This window comes from Episyrphus balteatus, chromosome 4 (genome assembly GCF_945859705.1).
Source record: "Episyrphus balteatus chromosome 4, idEpiBalt1.1, whole genome shotgun sequence".
Lineage (NCBI taxonomy): Eukaryota > Metazoa > Arthropoda > Insecta > Diptera > Syrphidae > Episyrphus > Episyrphus balteatus.
The window spans coordinates 49,076,173-49,097,910 of NC_079137.1; the positions used below are offsets into that span (position 1 = coordinate 49,076,173).

General features: G+C 37.5%; 1 protein-coding gene across 8 annotated transcripts; it reads left to right on the plus strand.

The window, feature by feature from the left end:
* Positions 1-507: 507 nt before the first annotated feature.
* Positions 508-16,255, plus strand: LOC129918199 (organic cation transporter protein). 8 transcript variants are annotated; one of them, XM_055998591.1, is made up of 11 exons: positions 508-820; positions 6,221-6,441; positions 6,522-6,780; positions 13,909-14,015; positions 14,099-14,740; positions 14,804-14,924; positions 14,996-15,089; positions 15,496-15,596; positions 15,674-15,754; positions 15,824-15,934; positions 16,013-16,255. In XM_055998591.1, exons 2-11 carry the CDS (start codon positions 6,299-6,301, stop codon positions 16,049-16,051), a joined length of 1,698 nt encoding a protein of 565 aa, XP_055854566.1. In that variant the 5' UTR covers positions 508-820; positions 6,221-6,298; the 3' UTR covers positions 16,052-16,255. The 8 variants fall into 8 exon arrangements, with proteins under 8 accessions (XP_055854566.1, XP_055854563.1, XP_055854564.1 ...); XM_055998588.1 differs by having other exon boundaries at positions 508-748; XM_055998589.1 differs by lacking the exon at positions 508-820 and adding an exon at positions 822-1,159.
* The last annotated feature ends 5,483 nt before the right edge of the window (positions 16,256-21,738 follow it).

Genomic DNA, 21,738 nt, shown 5'->3' on the forward strand with positions numbered 1-21,738 from the left:
TTCTGAATTGAAAAAATACTCGTCTTAATTCTTACAATTTTGGCTATTTGACCATGCATAAGTTATTTCAACGTAATGTAATGTAAGAAATTCAACGAATATTAAAAAAAAATATTTGATGCACACATTTTGCTTTGCATTTTTTTTCCAATACAGAAAATTTTTATTTGCAATAAATTTTTTTTTAATGCAATTTTTGTTTGTATATGTACCTATATGTTTTTTTTTCTAATTTCAAATGCTGCATTTTTTTCAATTGATATTTTTACAACCTTTATCGAAAGTACAAAGCCCATAGTCCTTTTAAGTTTAAAAAGAATTGAAATTCGTCTATAAAATAAAATGGTACGTATACGTCGGAGTGAACAATATTTCATTATGGAAAAATTAAACAAAAAATATAAATTTAATTTAATCAGTAAAAAAAAAAATTATTGCAACCAAAAATTTAAACAAAATTTTACAAAAGAGACTGTACTTAGAACCTCTTTATAAAACGTAAGCAATTGACAAACGTGCATTGAAAATAACTCGAAGGAATCAACAGCGTTTTTTTTTTTTTGAATACTCATTTCAATACGAATAGTAAGTAAGCGTCAGCTGATAGTGGAGAAGTGAGCAAGAATATTTCAAATCAGTTATACTTGAATTCAACCGGGAACAACAACATTATCTACATTCGGGTCGACAACAAAACAAAAAAAAAAAAACTTCAATAAATGTTGGAATCGAGTCCGGGTATCATAAAGTAAACAAATATCATGAGAGAACTCATTATTTACTCTTCTTATTATTTATTTTTTTCGTATCTATCATAACAGTTAAGTCAATATCTAAGTGATAAGATAAGAGGCATTATGTTAATTTGTAATCATAAATGTTTGAATTAAAAAATTATAAACAATTCATATAGAGGAATTATGAAAAATTGGGTTATCATAAACCAGAGAGAGATTGCGAATATTTGCCAAATTATAATTTAAAAACAAAAAATTTTGTGATGGTGCAGAATTTTGAATTTAATCACATACAAAAATTATGAAGTGCGTGTCAAATACAAGTTCTAAGTGGTATATCTTTTATGTAACGACGATAATTTTGAACTTGAGAAGAAAATAAATGTGAGAATTTAAAGCTGACTGTTATTGATTTTTGCAAAGTGGGTGTTTATATTTTTTTTTTATTATTTTGCACTGTCTTAAAAATTAAATTAGTCAGCAGCTGGTTTAAGTTGTTTATGGTCAATTGTTTTTGTTTTTTATTGAAACACCGAAATCATTATATTTTTTGAAACAAATGTTGGTACTTGTTATACTTACCAATTTGGAATTTGGAATATAATTATTTTCAATTGTGTATGGAAATAATAACCCCTTAATTACAAAAAGTGAATGAAAAAAACATCAGACAATTTTTTAAATTTTTTATCTGATATTACCATATTTATTCTGATGTGAAACGTTTTGAAGTTAAACTTGAATTAGTTTGAAAATAACAAGTATAACGAGAAAGAAGTTATTTTGTCCAGCATTCAAAATTTTGAACTGAAAAGTAATTTGCTGAGTATTTATTAAGGGTATTTTGGTATCATTGTACCTACCTACTTTATACTTTGTGTTTTTTTTTAAATTTAATTCAATAGTTAAGTCACATAAGGATTCAACCTCCGAATGAATGCTGATAGGCTAAAAGTTTTGTACCATCGGTTTTCGATAAATAATAACAAATAGGTAAAACTGTTATACTGATAATGATAAAATATGACAATACAAAAAAAACGGACATAACTTTTGGTTGTTAGTTCGTTTTGCTTTTGGTTTCTTGAATTGCCATTGAAAAATAACTTGAATTCATGTGTAGCATGTTTAAAAGAAGCCAATAACAAATATTGGCAGGTCTCGGTTGGAGCTTGAAAATTGCTTCTTACGGATACGATTTTTTTTAAGCTTTTGAAGAAAGTTATACATTGAAAGTGCAAAGATATTTATAAAACAAGATTCTGCGTATTATATTTTTTTTTGAAGTTAGGTATACTTTTTCGTATACCGGCGTTGTACACTTTGTCATGAATGTCAAAGGGATTATTTAGTAGCTCCGCCGCTTATATAATTATAATTGTTTATTGTTTGTTATCGTGTGAACCTACTAAATATGAAATTCTGTGAGTGAGAAAAGTATAACTTCAATCGCGTGTGCATGTGTAATGTGTCTTTCTTTTTAATAACAGTTTTGTTTATTAACGACCCCAGTTTAACCCGAAAAATACTAAAATAGTCAAAGAAAAGTATAAAACTATTAACAGGGTAATTTTTTGGTATACATGTTAGTATTGAGATGGTTTACACAATCTGTGAAAACTTCTGAAGTTTTCATAGTCCGTCCACTAGGGCCGTCTTAGAGGTCCAAATGTCACAAAAACTTATATCTCAAAAACAATAGGTTTTACACAAAAAATATGAGCTTAGAGTTTTCTTGCATCACTCACCTTTAAGAAATTTATCGCTTCAAAATTTTATAGGGTACCATAAAATGCAATTTTATCTGAAGTACGAATACATGAGAAAATTTTAAATGTTATAATTTCTAAATTACGAGTGATAAAAAAAAAATATTTTAAGGACAGTATTTCGATTGAAAATACACTAGCCCAAAAAATTAAGTGAACAAAAAAAATCGTGATTTTTTTAGTGATATTCGATAGGCTGTATCTCAGTAAAAATGACCGCATCATGACAAAATAAAAAGCGTGTAAAAGCTCTATTCTTCTAGTTTTAGGATTAAATGTTAAAATATTTTCTTTCTAACGGTAAAATAGCTAAATCGTTGAAACTGTTAAAAAACAAAAATTTTCCAATTTTTGTTTGTTTTTACTTTTCCCTTAAGAAAGTGGGAAAATTTTTTCTGAAAAAATGATTATTATTTTTAGAAAGGCTATTTATTTGGCTTTAAGACTCATTTTGTTTCAAACTTCTACGATTTTTTTTAACTGCAATATAAGTCATCAAACCAAAAACCATACTTTTGACTTTGACTATCAATATCTAAACAACGGATCACTGTACAGAATACTCAAGGACACATTTAAAAACTTCATTCAATTTTCTACAAAGAAATTAAGTTTGCTTTGTTAAACAAATTGTTTTCTTATTTTTTAGATTAATTTAGAAAAGCTATCAAAATAGGCATTTTTACGGTTTTTTTTAGAAAATTTTTGCTTAAAGTCACTATATGATTAAATCCAAAGGTTAAAAAATAATGAATGAAGATGAAAGGTTGAAATCATTAAACAACATAAAGTTTTTAAAAATAAATACTGTGTTGCAGTTGAAATAATTACACTGGCGCAAAATTTTAAACGATTAAGTAAATTGCTAAAGTCGTTTTAGTAAGTCACTTAGCTAAAAAGCATACGGATTTTTAACTTAGTAATTTACTAAATGGCTTTAGCAATTTACTAAATCGTTTAAAATTTTGCGCTTCTATGTTTTGAATTTTATTATACCCCCAAATTTAGTGCAAAAAAATTATTTTTAATAACCGCCACTGAAAAACTTCTTGTCTCGTCAATATTCTAGAAAAAAGAAATCAAGAACTTGGAAACGATATAAACCATGTGGAAAATAACGAGGCTTAGAATTTTTGCAAAGCCTGAAATTCAGCCAGTAAATCCAGATTTTGGGGTGTAGTAAAAATTATTTATACATTTATTTATCACTGTAAAAAGCCCTACAAAACATGATGAGAATTTTGTCGAATGTTAGTAGATATAGAGTGTTTTCAATAACGTCTGCCCAACTTAGGCTTGCGTAAAGTCAGAAATGCGATCGGTTCAAAAACGTCGTTAACGTGTCGGGCAGATTGCGCAGCCAAAATTTGATGGCTGGAGAACTCACGTAAAACATTTTTTATTGTTAATAAATGTTCTTTTTTCATTTTTCGAAAAATTTAGATTTTAATGAATCCGAAAATTTCTAAACCGTGTTTTTCAACGTGATTATTAAATTGTAATTTTTCGTATTAGGGTGGCTCAGTTTCGTATTAGGCTACTGCAGCATTACAAAAAAAATCTAAGTGGATATTATTTTCATCAAATTATCGAAGAAACAAAAATTGCCATTAGGGGTTGTTCAAAATTTATTGTTTTATCAAAAAAACAAAATTGATTTTTACTACCTATAGATAAAGTTTGTAAAACCTGGTTTTTAAAATAGTGTAGAATACTTTACATTTACTCTTAGAATTCAACCAAAATCGATTTAAATAGAGAGAAAAAGATAATTATATTTCTAATCAGAATGGCCTTTACAAATTTTCTGTGCGACAATGCGTTCTCGAGATGATAGCCCCCAACAAGACCAAATCAATACGAAAAACTGAGATTTATACTTACAATAAACCCCTATTCAATACTGACCTTATGACAAGAAATAAGCATACATGTAAGCATAATATGCTTAGCATATTATAAATAACTAAATTACCATCTCTCTCTGACTGACTGTTACTTTAAATGAGGAACCCTACCTTAAAGTTAATATGAAAAGAATAAAAAATAAATTAGACCAGCTAAATTTTACACATCAGTTACTTCAAAAAGTATTTTGCTTGTCATGTTTATATTATGTTCAATGCAATATTAATTATATTGCTCATGTAAATATAAACAATTATATTGACTCCTGACGCAATTGATTCCTGAGAAACAGGGGCGTACGTTGAGCTTTCGGGGCCCCGGGGCAAGACCAAATTTTTGGGGCCACTTTGATATAGAAAATAAGAACAAATAAAAAAGTACGTATACACCCACTTATTTTTTTTTTGGGGCCCCTGATATACCTATCTTTTGTTAGTCACTTAAATTATGTAAGTAATATTTTCTGGGGCCCCAAGATATTATGTAATTTTTCTTTCAAAAAAGCAATTTATTTTTTTGGGACCCCTGAGGTAATTCTTTTTTTTAGATGAAATATTATGTGGCTGGCTACCAATTCACTGAAAAATATAATTTGTCTCTCTTGTGTTCGATTCATGTCAATATCTATAACCAGTTGCCTTCTCTGCATTGTCTCCTTACGGGGCCCTAGCGTATTGGGGGCCCCGGGGCACCGCCCCACTTGCCCCAATGGTGTGTACGCCCCTGCTGAGAAAATCTAATGACAATTAATATCAAACGCAGTAGTGTAAAACGAATTCATCTTACTATGTCAAGTACAGAAAGAAATGACCTTCCAGACACGCCAATTCCATTTCTAGTAAATTAATAAGCTAGATCAAAATGTACCAATTAACTAAAATTATCATCATATCAATTTGTAAGTGCTACTGACTGACAAATTGATACAATTAAATTCCATTTGATGGAAATGCCGACAATCCCAAGTGATCAAGTTTTAAGAAGAAAATAAACAAAACAAAACTATTTTGAGAGGGACACATACATTTTTAAAGACTCTAATAAATTTTTTTTTGTTGTATATATTTCTTTTGCAATAAAATTTTTTTATAATGCAAATTTTTTTCAGTAGCAATAAATATTTTTTTTAATGCAATTTTGTTTTATTTCAAATGAGTTTTATTTACAATTGATATTTTTACAATCCTGCTGTAAACATATTAAGCAACTCTAACTCTTAAAGAACTATTTATTAGGGTGTAGCGATTTGAATTTTGTTTTTTATTTTCGATTTGGCATAGTAATAAAAAGTTGGGCTAAAAAATCTTAAGAAAGGTGCGGTTAGTTGAAAATCTAGAATTCTTAAATTTCGATGTTCATACTTTTCGTAAGACTTTTTTCTAAAAAAAATATATTAAAAAGGCAAGTAACTTATTTTTTTGATGTTTCACATCCAGTGAAACATGAATTTAAAAAATAAATTATGTTGAACTTTATTTATTCCCATTTAATTAAAAGGTCAAAAGGTTAAGCATTCCGAGGGGTTGGGGCACCATAAAATGAAATTTTTTTAAAATTTTAAGTATACAGTTTTGTTCGTTTGTAAATAGCGCAACTTTTTATTCTTTTGCCAATTCGAATTAAAAAAAAAAACAAAAATAAAATCGCTTCACCCTACTGTTTATGTAACGCAGTCAAGTAAACTCAATTTTTTTACAAACCCAATGCATGTACCCTTAAATAAAAAACTATTTATAAATTTCTCTTTTCGCCTGAATTTAATGATTTTTCTATATTCTCTATTCTATTTCACAATTTCTATCTCAGAAAAGAACCAACGCACTCTCATCAGCAACAATCACATACTCGTAGCAACTCTTCTCTTCAGTTAAAAACACAATCACAATGGATTTCGATGGAATTCTTGAGGAAATCGGTGAATGTGGAAGATATCAGAAAATAAATTATCTTCTAATTTGTTTGCCGGTAATGTTTGCTGCTGCAAATAGTCTATCATACGTTTTCACTGCAGGTATCCCAAACTATAGGTAAGCAATGACAAAGCACTTAGATTCCAATCCAATGTACCTACACTATACTTTTATATGATCAATATTTTTTTGTTTAGATGCTTAATACCTGAATGCGGTGAAAGCTCTACAAATTTCGAATTAAATTCACCTTGGCTAGTGAATGCTACTCCTGGTACAAATAGTCATGGAAAATTCACACCAGAAAAATGTCTTCGCTATGAAGTTCTTAACGACACATCAGCATCAGCTGGTATTTTAACTGGCGCATGTTCAAAGGAAAAGTTCAATCAGATGAGTAAAGTGCGATGTCATGAATGGGTTTTTGATACACAGGAATATACAATTGTCCAAGAGGTGAGTTTTTGGTTGTAGAATATTTTTGTATAGGTGAACAATAAATAGGTTGAGAGAAAGCTGGGTGATAACTTCATGTGTTAATATTTTTATTTGGATAAAAATATATCTTTTTAATAGAAATTTTCAAAGCACAGGGTAACCATAAGAGCATTTTCAATTAACTAAACAAAAATTTTATATGACAAATAATTTGTTTTCGTTATTTAAATAATAGATAAATGGGGGTAAAATATTGCAATGTATAAACGCAAAACAAATGTGAATTAAATACATGAGCCGTTGGTATTTGAAAGCAGGGTTGTAAAAAATTATTTTATTTTTAATGTATTTGATTTCCATTACAAATTTAAAAAAGTATTAATTGTAAAATAAAAATGTTTGCATTAAAAAAATATTTCATGCAACTGAAAAAAATTTTTTTATTGCAACTTAAAAATACCTGCATTAAAAAAATATCTATTGTAAATAAAAAAATTTAAAAAAAAAATGTTATTGCTACTAAAAAATATTTGCAATGAAAATAAAATTATTATTGCAAGTAAAAATATTTCGCATGTCCCGAAGATGTCCCGAGCATGTCCCGAGCATGTCCCGAGTATGTCCCGTAGATGTCCCGAGCATGTCCCACAGATGTCCCGAAGATGTCCCGAGCATGTCCCGAGCATGTCCCGAAGATGTCCCGAAGATGTCCCGAAGATGTCCCGAATATGTCCCGAGCATGTCCCGAAGATGTCCCGAGCATGTCCCGAAGATGTCCCGAAGATGTCCCGAAGATGTCCCGAAGATGTCCCGAAGATGTCCCGAAGATGTCCCGAGCATGTCCCGAAGATGTCCCGAAGATGTCCCGAAGATGTCCCGAAGATGTCCCGAAGATGTCTCGAAGCATGTCCCGAAGATGTCCCGAAGATGTCCCGAGCATGTCCCGAAGATGTCCCGAAGATGTCCCGAAGATGTCCCGAAGATATCCCGAAGATGTCCCGAAGATGTCCCGAAGATGTCCCGAAGATGTCCCGAAGATGTCCCGAAGATGTCCCGAAGATGTCCCGAAGATGTCCCGAAGATGTCCCGAAGATGTCCCGAAGATGTCCCGAAGATGTCCCGAGCATGTCCCGAAGATGTCCCGAAGATGTCCCGAAGATGTCCCGAGCATGTCCCGAGCATGTCCCGAAGATGTCCCGAAGATGTCCCGAAGATGTCCCGAGCATGTCCCGAGCATGTCCCGAGCATGTCCCGAAGATGTCCCGAGCATGTCCCGAAGATGTCCCGAAGATGTCCCGAGCATGTCCCGAGCATGTCCCGAAGATGTCCCGAACATGTCCCGAAGATGTCCCGAAGATGTCCCGAAGATGTCCCGAAGATGTCCCGAAGATGTCCCGAAGATGTCCCGAAGATGTCCCGAGCATGTCCCGAAGATGTCCCGAAGATGTCCCGAAGATGTCCCGAAGATGTCCCTAAAATGTCCCGAAGATGTCCCGAAGATGTCCCGAGCATGTCCCGAAGATGTCCCGAAAATGTCCCGAAGATGTCCCGAAGATGTCCCGAGCATGTCCCGAAGATGTCCCGAAGATGTCCCGAAGATGTCCCGAGCATGTCCCGAAGATGTATCGAAGATGTCCCGAAGATGTCCCGAAGATGTCCCGAAGATGTCCCGAGCATGTCCCGAGCATGTCCCGAGCATGTCCCGAAGATGTCCCGAACATGTCCCGAAGATGTCCCGAAGATGTCCCGAAGATGTCCCGAAGATGTCCCGAAGATGTCCCGAAGATGTCCCGAAGATGTCCCGAAGATGTCCCGAAGATGTCCCGAAGATGTCCCGAAGGTGTCCCGAAGATGTCCCGAAGATGTCCCGAAGATGTCCCGAAGATGTCCCGAAGATGTCCCGAGCATGTCCCGAAGATGACCCGAGCATGTCCCGAAGATGTCCCGAAGATGTCCCGAAGATGTCCCGAGCATGTCCCGAGCATGTCCCGAAGATGTCCCGAAGATGTCCCGAAGATGTCCCGAAGATGTCCCGAGCATGTCCCGAGCATGTCCCGAAGATGTCCCGAACATGTCCCGAAGATGTCCCGAAGATGTCCCGAAGATGTCCCGAGCATGTCCCGAGCATGTCCCGAGCATGTCCCGAAGATGTCCCGAAGATGTCCCGAAGATGTCCCGAACATGTCCCGAAGATGTCCCGAATATGTCCGGAAGATGTCCAGAACATGTCCCAAAGATGTCCCGAAGATGTCCCGAAGATGTCTCGAGCATGTCCCGAAAATGTCCCGAAGATGTCCCGAAAAGTCCCGAAGATGTCCCAAAGATGTCCCGAAGATGTCCCGAAGATGTCCCGTAGATGTCCCGAAGATGTCCCGAAGATGTCCCGAAGATGTCCCGAAGATGTCCCGAGCATGTCCCGAAGATGTCCCGAGCATGTCCCGAAGATGTCCCGAAGATGTCCCGAAGATGTCCCGAAGATGTCCCGAAGATGTCTCGAAGCATGTCCCGAAGATGTCCCGAAGATGTCCCGAGCATGTCCCGAAGATGTCCCGAAGATGTCCCGAAGATGTCCCGAAGATGTCCCGAAGATATCCCGAAGATGTCCCGAAGATGTCCCGAAGATGTCCCGAAGATGTCCCGAAGATGTCCCGAAGATGTCCCGAAGATGTCCCGAAGATGTCCCGAAGATGTCCCGAAGATGTCCCGAAGATGTCCCGAGCATGTCCCGAAGATGTCCCGAAGATGTCCCGAAGATGTCCCGAGCATGTCCCGAGCATGTCCCGAAGATGTCCCGAAGATGTCCCGAAGATGTCCCGAGCATGTCCCGAGCATGTCCCGAGCATGTCCCGAGCATGTCCCGAAGATGTCCCGAGCATGTCCCGAAGATGTCCCGAAGATGTCCCGAGCATGTCCCGAGCATGTCCCGAAGATGTCCCGAACATGTCCCGAAGATGTCCCGAAGATGTCCCGAAGATGTCCCGAAGATGTCCCGAAGATGTCCCGAAGATGTCCCGAAGATGTCCCGAGCATGTCCCGAAGATGTCCCGAAGATGTCCCGAAGATGTCCCGAAGATGTCCCTAAAATGTCCCGAAGATGTCCCGAAGATGTCCCGAGCATGTCCCGAAGATGTCCCGAAAATGTCCCGAAGATGTCCCGAAGAAGTCCCGAGCATGTCCCGAGCATGTCCCGAAGATGTCCCGAAGATGTCCCGAGCATGTCCCGAAGATGTATCGAAGATGTCCCGAAGATGTCCCGAAGATGTCCCGAAGATGTCCCGAGCATGTCCCGAAGATGTCCCGAGCATGTCCCGAAGATGTCCCGAACATGTCCCGAAGATGTCCCGAAGATGTCCCGAAGATGTCCCGAAGATGTCCCGAAGATGTCCCGAAGATGTCCCGAAGATGTCCCGAAGATGTCCCGAAGATGTCCCGAAGATGTCCCGAAGGTGTCCCGAAGATGTCCCGAAGATGTCCCGAAGATGTCCCGAAGATGTCCCGAAGATGTCCCGAGCATGTCCCGAAGATGTCCCGAGCATGTCCCGAAGATGTCCCGAAGATGTCCCGAAGATGTCCCGAGCATGTCCCGAGCATGTCCCGAAGATGTCCCGAAGATGTCCCGAAGATGTCCCGAAGATGTCCCGAGCATGTCCCGAGCATGTCCCGAACATGTCCCGAACATGTCCCGAAGATGTCCCGAAGATGTCCCGAAGATGTCCCGAGCATGTCCCGAGCATGTCCCGAGCATGTCCCGAAGATGTCCCGAAGATGTCCTCGGGACATCTTCGGGACATCTTCGGGACATGCTTCGAGACATCTTCGGGACATCTTCGGGACATCTTCGGGACATGCTCGGGACATCTTCGGGACATCTTCGGGACATCTTCGGGACATGCTCGGGACATCTTCGGGACATCTTCGGGACATCTTCGGGACATCTTCGGGACATCTTCGGGGCATCTTCGGGACATCTTCGGGACATCTTCGGGACATCTTCGGGACATCTTCGGGACATGCTCGGGACATCTTCGGGACATCTTCGGGACATCTTCGGGACATGCTCGGGACATCTTCGGGACATCTTCGGGACATCTTCGGGACATCTTCGGGACATCTTCGGGGCATCTTCGGGACATCTTCGGGACATCTTCGGGACATCTTCGGGACATCTTCGGGACATGCTCGGGACATCTTCGGGATATCTTCGGGACATCTTCGGGACATGCTCGAGACATCTTCGGGACATCTTCGGGATATCTTCGGGACATCTTCGGGACATGCTCGGGACATCTTCGGGACATACTCGGGACATGCTCGGGACATCTTCGGGACATCTTCGGGACATGCTCGGGACATCTTCGGGACATGCTCGGGACATCTTCGGGACATCTTCGGGACATCTTCGGGAAAAGCTCGGGACATCTTCGGGACATCTTCGGGACATTTTCGGGACATCTTCGGGACATCTTCGGGACATGCTCGGGACATCTTCGGGACATGCTCGGGACATCTTCGGGACATCTTCGGGACATCTTCGGGACATCTACGGGACATCTTCGGGACATCTTCGGGACATCTTCGGGACATCTTCGGGACATCTTCGGGACATCTTCGGGACATCTTCGGGACATATTCGGGACATCTTCGGGACATCTTCGGGACATCTTCGGGACATCTTCGGGACATCTACGGGACATCTTCGGGACATCTTTGGGACATCTTCGGGACATCTTCGGGACATGCTCGGGACATCTTCGGGATATCTTCGGGACATCTTCGGGACATGCTCGAGACATCTTCGGGACATCTTCGGGATATCTTCGGGACATCTTCGGGACATGCTCGGGACATCTTCGGGACATACTCGGGACATGCTCGGGACATCTTCGGGACATCTTCGGGACATGCTCGGGACATCTTCGGGACATGCTCGGGACATCTTCGGGACATCTTCGGGACATCTTCGGGAAAAGCTCGGGACATCTTCGGGACATCTTCGGGACATTTTCGGGACATCTTCGGGACATCTTCGGGACATGCTCGGGACATCTTCGGGACATGCTCGGGACATCTTCGGGACATCTTCGGGACATCTTCGGGACATCTACGGGACATCTTCGGGACATCTTCGGGACATCTTCGGGACATCTTCGGGACATCTTCGGGACATCTTCGGGACATCTTCGGGACATATTCGGGACATCTTCGGGACATCTTCGGGACATCTTCGGGACATCTTCGGGACATCTACGGGACATCTTCGGGACATCTTCGGGACATCTTTGGGACATCTTCGGGACTTTTCGGGACATCTTCGGGACATTTTCGGGACATGCTCGAGACATCTTCGGGACATCTTCGGGACATCTTTGGGACATGTTCTGGACATCTTCCGGACATATTCGGGACATCTTCGGGACATGTTCGGGACATCTTCGGGACATGCTCGGGACATCTTCGGGACATCTTCGGGACATGTTCGGGACATCTTCGGGACATGTTCGGGACATCTTCGGGACATGCTCGGGACATCTTCGATACATCTTCGGGACATCTTCGGGACATCTTCGGGACATATTCGGGACATCTTCGGGACATCTTCGGGACATCTTCGGGACATCTTCGGGACATCTTCGGGACATGCTCGGGACATCTTCGGGACATGCTCGGGACATCTTCGGGACATCTTCGGGACATCTTCGGGACATCTTCGGGACATCTACGGGACATCTTCGGGACATCTTCGGGACATCTTCGGGACATCTTCGGGACATGCTTGGGACATCTTCGGGACATCTTCGGGACATCTTCGGGACATGCTCGGGACATCTTCGGGACATCTTCGGAACATCTTCGGGACATATTCGGGACATCTTCGGGACATCTTCGGGACATCTTCGGGACATGTTCGGGACATCTTCGGGACATGCTCGGGACATCTTCGGGACATCTTCGTTACATCTTCGGGACATCTTCGGGACATGCTCGGGACATCTTCGGGACATCTTCGGGACATCTTCGGGACATCTTCGGGACATCTTCGGGACATCTTCGGGACATGCTCGGGACATCTTCGGGACATCTTCGGGACATCTTCGGGACATGCTCGGGACATCTTCGGGACATATTCGGGACATCTTCGGGACATCTTCGGGACATGCTCGGGACATGCTCGGGACATCTTCGGGACATCTTCGGGACATCTTCGGGACATCTTCGGGACATCTTCGGGACATCTTCGGGACATGCTCGGGACATCTTCGGGACATGCTCGGGACATCTTCGGGACATCTTCGGGACATCTTCGGGACATCTTCGGGACATATTCGGGACATCTTCGGGACATCTTCGGGACATCTTCGGGACATCTTCGGGACATGCTCGGGACATCTTCGGGACATCTTCGGGACATCTTCGGGACATGCTCGGGACATGCTCGGGACATCTTCGGGACATCTTCGGGACATCTTTGGGACATGTTCTGGACATCTTCCGGACATATTCGGGACATCTTCGGGACATGTTCGGGACATCTTCGGGACATGCTCGGGACATCTTCGGGACATCTTCGGGAAATCTTCGGGACATGCTCGGGACATCTTCGGGACATCTTCGGGACTTTTTGGGACATCTTCGGGACATCTTAGGGACATCTTCGGGACATGCTCGGGACATCTTCGGGACATCTTCGGGACATCTTCGGGACATGCTCGGAACATCTTCGGGACATGCTCGGACATGCTTTCGATTTCACTTACATGCTCGGGACATCTTCTGGACATGCTGACTTGAACAGTAGTAGGACTGAGTTCAAGTTGCTAATAATCTTAAGACTTTTTTTTATAAACAAGTTAAAAAACATTAAATTAGCTTTTCAAACTAGAGAAACAACATCTGTTATCAAATTAAGCTCAAAAAATGTATGCAATTTTATTTCATTTAAAAATTGTTTTAAATCGTTAGAGCCGTTTTTATAGGGTAATTTAATAAATAATTGTTTGATAAACAAAAAAAATTGTTGCAATTTTTTATCAATACTTAAAACCAAAATTTCAAAAAAAGTGAGAATTTAAAGATAGTCATTTAATTTTGAGTTGGAATTTTTATTTTATCACTGACTAAATTATATAAATGTATTTTTTTTTTAAGTGGGAACTAACATGCTCGGAGAACGCTTGGAAATTAGCACTAGTAGGAACGATGCACTTTGCTGGATTAGTAGCAGGTACAGCGACATCTGGATTTTTTGCCGACAGGTAAGATTCGATATTTCATTCAAAACCCTATATCTTAAACTATTTCAAATGTTCTACATAATTTTTCAATCATTTCAAATTAGATATGGAAGAAAACTTATTTTTATAGTTTGCATAGTTTTCATGGCCATAACTGGAATTCTACAAGGTATAGCATGGGACTACAATAGTTTTATTGTGTTTGCTTTTTTAAATGCAGTTGGAACTTCAGCCGTTTATCCACTTGCTTTTATAATTGGTGTCGAAATGGTTGGACCCAAACGAAGAGAAATGGCATCGATTGTATTAAATTATTTTTATGCAGTAGGTGAAGCTTTAGTGGGCTTAGCAGCATGGCTTTTACCTAACTGGCAACTACTTCAAATTGTTTTATCAGCACCGCCTTTAATTTTTATTGCATACTATTGGATGGTACCAGAATCTGTACGTTGGTTAATTGCTAGAGAAGATTATGAAAAAGCCAAAAAGATTATAACTAAAGCTGCCAAAACAAATAAAAAAGAATTGTCTGTAACGTTGTTGGATTCATTTGACAATGCCAATAAACGACGGCGGGGGAGGTGCGAGGAGGACAAAAATTGGGATCATACAAAATCAACAAGTAGTACAAATAGTGATAATATTAGATTTGAAAGTGACGAAAAAGGGGAAATTTATGGAGCTGTAAGAGATGTCTTCAAATCGAAAAAGTTATGCATTCGATATGCTTTGCTTTTATATATTTGGTTGGTCTTTTTTGTTTTTTTTTTTTTAATAAAACATTTCTAAAAAAATTTGCATATTTTTAGGGGCGTCAATGCTTTAGTTTTTTATGGACTTTCATTGAATTCAACGAATTTAAGTGGGAATAAATATATCAATTTTGCTTTGGTGTGTCTTGTTGAGATTCCTGGTTATTCATTAGCATGGGTGAGCTTCAAAAACGTTGCTTTGGTTACGTTCAATTAACTTATAAGGATTTTGTATGGTGCTTTTTATAGGTTATGTTAAACAAATTTGGCAGAAGATTGTCTCTAACTGGATCGTTACTTCTTTGTGCTGTGACTTGTGTGGCAGGAGGATATGTAGCAAGAAGTAAGAAGTGTAAATGATAAAAATTGTAAGTTTAATTTTTTTTTTATCATCATTGTAAAAAATGGCGCCCAACAAAGTCAAAGAACAAAAATTGAAAAAAGTGGCGCCCAACAAAGTCAAAGACTAAAATTGAAGTGGCGCCCAACATGAGTCAAAGAATAAAAATTATTTTTTAATTAAATAAACTTTAGCCATTCAAAAGTTAAAAAAGATTGTTCTGACTTAAAGAAAACTATATAAATATTTCATTTATTCATTTTAATTGTAAAAACAAATCTTGTTCTCTTTTGCTGCTTGTGTTCTTTTATATGAAATGGAAAAGCAATAAGTAATATAAATAAATTTATTTATTATAACTTTATCAACAAATTATTAAATTATTTTATTTTATCTTTCCACCATCCAGGTATTGAATGGGCTGTGATCACATTATTTCTCATAGGAAAATTAGGAATAACATCTTCATTTGCTATTTTATACACATATACCGCAGAAATGATGCCAACTGTATGATTTATTATATGCATTACATTACTTTAATAACTGAATTATTAAAACTTTATCTATTTGTAAATTTTCGATAGATCATTCGAAGTGGTGGTGTGGGATGTATGTCGACTTTTGCACGTTTTGGAGCAATGTTGGCACCGTTTGTGCCACTTTTGGTAATAGATTTTTGTCAAATTTTATTTTAACGAGTATATTTTTGATAAAATTACGTTCAATTTCTTCAGGGAATGTATTATGAAACATTACCTCTTTTGGTATTTGGAACGATATCTTTGTCAGCAGGTTTATTGGGCTTGTTTTTACCGGAGACATTTCAAAAGAAATTACCTGATACGGTAAAGAAATCAATTTTATTTGTATTATTTATTTCTGCTTTAAATTAATTAATTTTTTTATTATTTTTTTTTTTTAAGGTAAAAGAAGCTAAATCTTTGCTTTCTGATGAACGATAAAATTAATAAAACTATCCTACGTGTTTTATAGTAGGTACTAAAAGTTCGTGTTCCTATTTCTGAGAATAAAAAAAAAAAACAACGATATTATGCTGATCTAGTTTTATAAAAAAAAAGTTACTTATAAGTTAGTTATAATGAATTTTATTACCTGGAAAGTGCCCAAAATAAAAAAAATAAACTAAAAATTGTTTTAAGTAAGAAGCGGTTAGTTTTAATTTATGATTTAAATGTTCGTTGTATAGCTTTATGATCCAGTGTCTGAAGAAAAAGAAGAAAATTTGTAAGTAAAGCAAGTAAGTATGTTAATATATGACGATGGGTTCTAGCCATAAGGGCCTTAAGGTAGTAAAATCGTAATTTTTTTTAATGAAAAATAATATGATTTAATATGAATAATTCCATGAGGCATATTTTTGTATGTTTTTCGCTGTTACATATTTATTCACCTATCCCCTCAGTTAAGTACTTTAATACATTCAGTTAGTATATCAATTTAATTCATTGTTTCTAATATTAAAAGTCTTATTCTAACTATCTTTTGTTCTGTCTGAGAATATCTTCAAATAATATGTAATTGTTGTGACGTTAGAAAGTCATGGAATCAGAAAACACTTGAAGATATTAAAAGGAATTTTTAAACCATATTTTCAATGTTTAAGAAAATAATAGTACATAGGTTAATGTTCCAGATATTAATTTACCATCAACAAGTTAAGTCACATAAAATAAAAAATAATGGACTTTCTTGAAAAAAAAGTAGTTATGATTTTTTTTTTAATTTACCGAAAACGTCATGACATTTTCGGATCCGGTTTTCTTGTTCTGTTTAAAAACAAATAAGAGCCTTTAATTTTGAAAACTAAATTAGTATTAAATTACATAAAATTCGATTTCGAATTTTTTTTCATTTTTTTTTAAATTTTGATTTTAAAAATTAATTTTTCAAAAACTAGTCTATGATAAAAGACCAAGTTTTTGGCTTTACAAAAAGGTACAACACGTTATTGTTAGTGTAATCGTTATAATTATTTTCCAAATTAAGTAAATTTTTTTAAAAAATGTCCCTCCCGTATAAACGGCGGGGGGGATATATAATTTATTGTTATTAATAATAATAATATAATTTATTATTATTAATAAAAAAATAATAAACAAAAAAGTCATTTACAAGTTTACCAAAAAACTCATACTTCTTATGATACTTGACAAAACATTCAACAGTTAAAATCTTAAAAGTTAATTATTTGGCAACGAATTGAAGTTGATTGCCAATTAAATTGTCAGTGGCACCCAAATTAAGATCATATCGAAAGATAATTTCAAAGAAAATGTTTTTAATAGTCTCTAAATGTAGGCAAATGTGGCTAAAATTATATATAGGTAGAAAAATATAAAAAAAAAAACATCAATTTTTTTCAACAACCCGAACTCCTAAAAACTTTTGGTTTTCAGTTATGAATAGAGTCTAAGGACTCCTTTCTTTTGAAGTCTCATTCGATGGATTTGGAGAACATTTTTGAAAAGTCCGAATTTTAAGACAAGGGGATAATTTTCGAAAATCTTAAAAAAATAAATTTGTGAGTTTTTTAGCTGAATGCATAGGCCTTTTCACTTTGATATCATATCTGTAAACCAAAACTTGTTTCGGGACTTTGATCCGCAAATATCTGCTTCCGAATGAAAAAAAATAATTCGATTGCAAGTAATTCAACAACCCGAACTCCTAAAAACTTTTGGTTTGCAGTTATAAATAGAGTCTAAGGACTCCTTTCTTTTGATGTCTTATTCGATGGATTTGGAGAAAATTTTTGAAAAGTCCGAATTTTTAGACAAGGGGATAATTTTCGAAAATTAAAAAAAAATAAATTTGTGAGTTTTTTAGCTGAATGCATAGGTCTCTTCACTATGATATCATATCTGTAAACCAAAACTTGTTTCGGGACTTTGATCCGAAAATATCTGCTTCCGAATGAAAAAAAATATTTCGATTGCAAGTAATATTCAACAACCCGAACTCCTAAAAACTTTTGGTTTTCAGTTATGAATAGAGTCTAAGGACTCCTTTCTTTTGATGTCTCATTCGATGGATTTGGAGAAAATTTTTGAAAAGTCCGAATTTTTAGACAAGGGGATAATTTTCGAAAATCTTAAAAAAATAAATTTGTGAGTTTTTTAGCTGAATGCATAGGCCTGTTCACTGTGATATCATATCTGTTAACCAAAACTTGTTTCGGGACTAAAACATTAACATCTTAAAAAGTAATTATTCCTTCGATTTATAATAGACAAAATATGGCTTCTTTGTGGAAAAATAAAAAAGTATAAGCCGGTTAAAAAAAAAAAAATGGCACAACTTTAATTTCAGAAGAACTTGTCCCTTCACTAAGCTTAAAAAAGTAAACTATAAGTCCGATTTTACATAGTTATATGATTTTGATTCAGATTTTACGAGATTCTAGAATTCAGAAATACCATTGATTGCAAATGTTTTGCTAAGAATTTTTGACTTTTTCCGCAAAATCCCCAGTGTTTAGCGCCGGGTGATATCTGCCCAAGGCCGGGCGGGCGTGCGGTTGCTGTAGTGCTAATGGCAGCACACTATAGTGACTGAAAACCGTTAGCATCGCAATATAATTTTGTGTTGGTCGATCTCCTGGGGTGAAATTGGCTAACGCGTTAGTTAGCCGAACTTTTTAACTATTTTGAATGGCCTAAAATAACTAAAATAAATAATCAGCGACAAACGAAAAGTTTCTTTTGAAAAAAACGAGAAAAAACACAAATGAGTTTTAAAGACACCAGTAGCTTAAAACCATGTTTGCAGCTTTAAGAGACCGGTGCTGATACCTCGGAGCGCGAAAAACCGCGAAATTTTCGGACTTTTTTCAGTTTTTAGCTTTAAAAATGTAAACGGTGAGTATTATGGAAAACGAAAAAATCGATTGCTAGACACCTCTAGAATATACACAGCAAATATGAGCTCTGGAAGGTCCTCCGCTTCGCAATTTTCCATTTTTACATAAAGCTTCTACTAGGTTAGGTTAGGTTAGGTTAAATGGGATGACAGTTGATCTTGTTACCGTCACACTTAGATCAATGTAGATCCCTTGTGATACCCTGAAGTATTGTAACTTCATGAAAAAGTGATAACCTATGAATGCTATGGTTGTTCGAGCCATTTGGAGGACTTTACAAAGTTCAGTAGGCTATTGCCTGAAAGTTCCGAAAGTTCTTCTAATTCATTAAAGAAGTAGTTTCCTAAGAATTTTTTCCTAGTGCGACAGAGTGCTGGGCAGTGACAGAGGAAGTGAACAGTGTTTTCCTGTTCGTCCTCATTGCCGCAGCCTCTGCATAGATCATCCGTACTAAGCCCCATTTTCTTTTTGTGGTATCCTAGTAGGTTATGTCCCGTTAAGATGCCTATTAGGGATCTTAAGGAAGGTTTACTAAGTAGTAAGATCTTGTTTGATTTTTTCTCGTCGAAGTTCGGCCATAGTTTCCTGGTGTGACCGCAGGATTCTAGGAGGTTCCATCTTTCATTTGTTTTTTGTGAAATATTGTTGACAATATTTCGTTTTATTTCACATTGTGGGATTCTGATGTTATGGTCTATGAGAGAGGGTTCAAGAACTGAGCCCTCCCTTGCAAGCTCATCCGCTTTTTCGTTGCCGAACACATCACTGTGGCCGGGAACCCAGCAGAGTCTTACATTATGCTGCATACCAAGAACCCTAAGCTCTTCGCGACAGCAAGAAACAAGCTTTGACTTGATTAAGGTGGCAGAAATCGCTTTTATTGCCGCTTGGCTATCAATGAAAAAGGTGATGTCAGCAGGTGATATCGCCATCATGGATATTTGTTTAGCAGCATTTTTCACTGCCAATATCTCGGCTTGGAAGACACTGCTGTGATCGGGGAGCCTGAAAGAACTGGCAAGGTTAAGGTTTTCTGAGTAAAAACCTGCACCAACCCCAGTATTCATTTTCGAACCATCAGTAAAGATGGCGATAGTCGACTCATTTGAGAAAGGTACACTGTTTTCCCAATCTTGTCTGTTTGGGAAACTGACATTAAAAGACTTGTTGAAGTCTAAGTAAGGGGTCATGTAATCTGTACTTACGTTGTTGCCAACGTAGTTAGAAAGGATCGTAGTGTGGCCGTTTTGACTAGTATTCCAAATGTTTGTTTGACTGAGTCGTAGGGCGCTGTTTGCTGCTAATTCTTGTACAAATAGATCTAAGGGAGTGAGATTAAGGATTGCTTCCAGCCCTGCGGTTGGAGTGGACCTCATCACCCCCGTAGTGCTAATGCATGCTGTTCTCTGTACTTTGGTTAGGGTCTTCAAGTTCGTGGATTTCTCCAGAGCTTGCCACCAGACTAAGCTGCCATAAGTCAGAATGGGTCTGACAATGGCGGTATACATCCACATGATTATTTTAGGATTTGGTCCCCAGTTTCTGCCAAGAATTCGTATGCATGAGTAAAGTGCAAACGTGGCTTTCTTATATCTTTCTTGAATGTTTGGACCCCAGTTAAGTTTCTTATCCAAGATCACTCCGAGATATTTCGCTTTATCCGAAATCTTAAGTGGGGTGCCATCAATTTTTGGCACTGCAAAAGGAGGAATTTTCCTTCTGTTTGTGAAAAGTACCATTTCTGTTTTAAGGGGGTTTACTTTGAGACCGCATCTCCTGGTCCAGTTACTGACCTTGGATAATGCGCTTTCTAATTGTTCGCTTACAGTGGTTAGGTATTTACCTGTCGCTAGAAGAGCTAGATCGTCTGCGTAGGCTATAACCTTGACACCGCTGTTATTCAGTTTGATGAGAGTCGCATTCATCACCAAAATCCAAAGAAGAGGTGATAAAATACCGCCTTGCGGAGTTCCTCTAGATGCGTACATTTTTATATGTGACCCACCTAATTCACTATTTATTTGTCTGTTTTTCAACATGCACACGATCCATTTTATGACCGTGTCTTCTATTTTAAGATCAGTGAGTGCTTTTTCAATTGCACTATTATGAACATTATTGAATGCTCCTTCTATGTCTAGAAATGCTGCGAGGGTATATTCTTTAACCACAAGTGACTTTTCTATTGTTCTGACTGCACAGTGTAAGGCTGTTTCTACACTTCTACCTTTTGTGTATGCATGCTGAAAGGGTGATATAGTCTCCGGTCTTAAATAACTGCGGATATGTATATCGATTAATCTTTCAAGAGTCTTGAGTGTAAAAGAAGTTAGACTAAAAAAAAGAAAAATCATTTTTTTTATTAATTGACTTTTTAGCAAATTTCTTTACAAATTCTTGTAGGAAATTGAACGCTCTACAAAAAAGGCCTTCCACACTTTTTTCGTTTACCTAACCGTTTAATAGATATTTGAGGTGCAAAAAACGAGAAAATCTTCAAAAATTCGCAATCGATTTTTCGGAGTACAAAATCAAAAAAAAAAAAAAAATTTCGATTTTTTTGACCCACCCTAAGGTACAACCATGAGACTTGTGTGAAATCAAACCTGAAGGCTTTTGATACATCAAAATCGATAATTTAGGAGCAATATTGCGTTAGCAGATTCCACCCTTGATGTGTTGTATAAAGTGGGGTTTTCGATTGGTAAAAAATAAATGTAGTTTTGAATCTTTATAATTTCAAACAAACTGATCACAACACCAGTATCA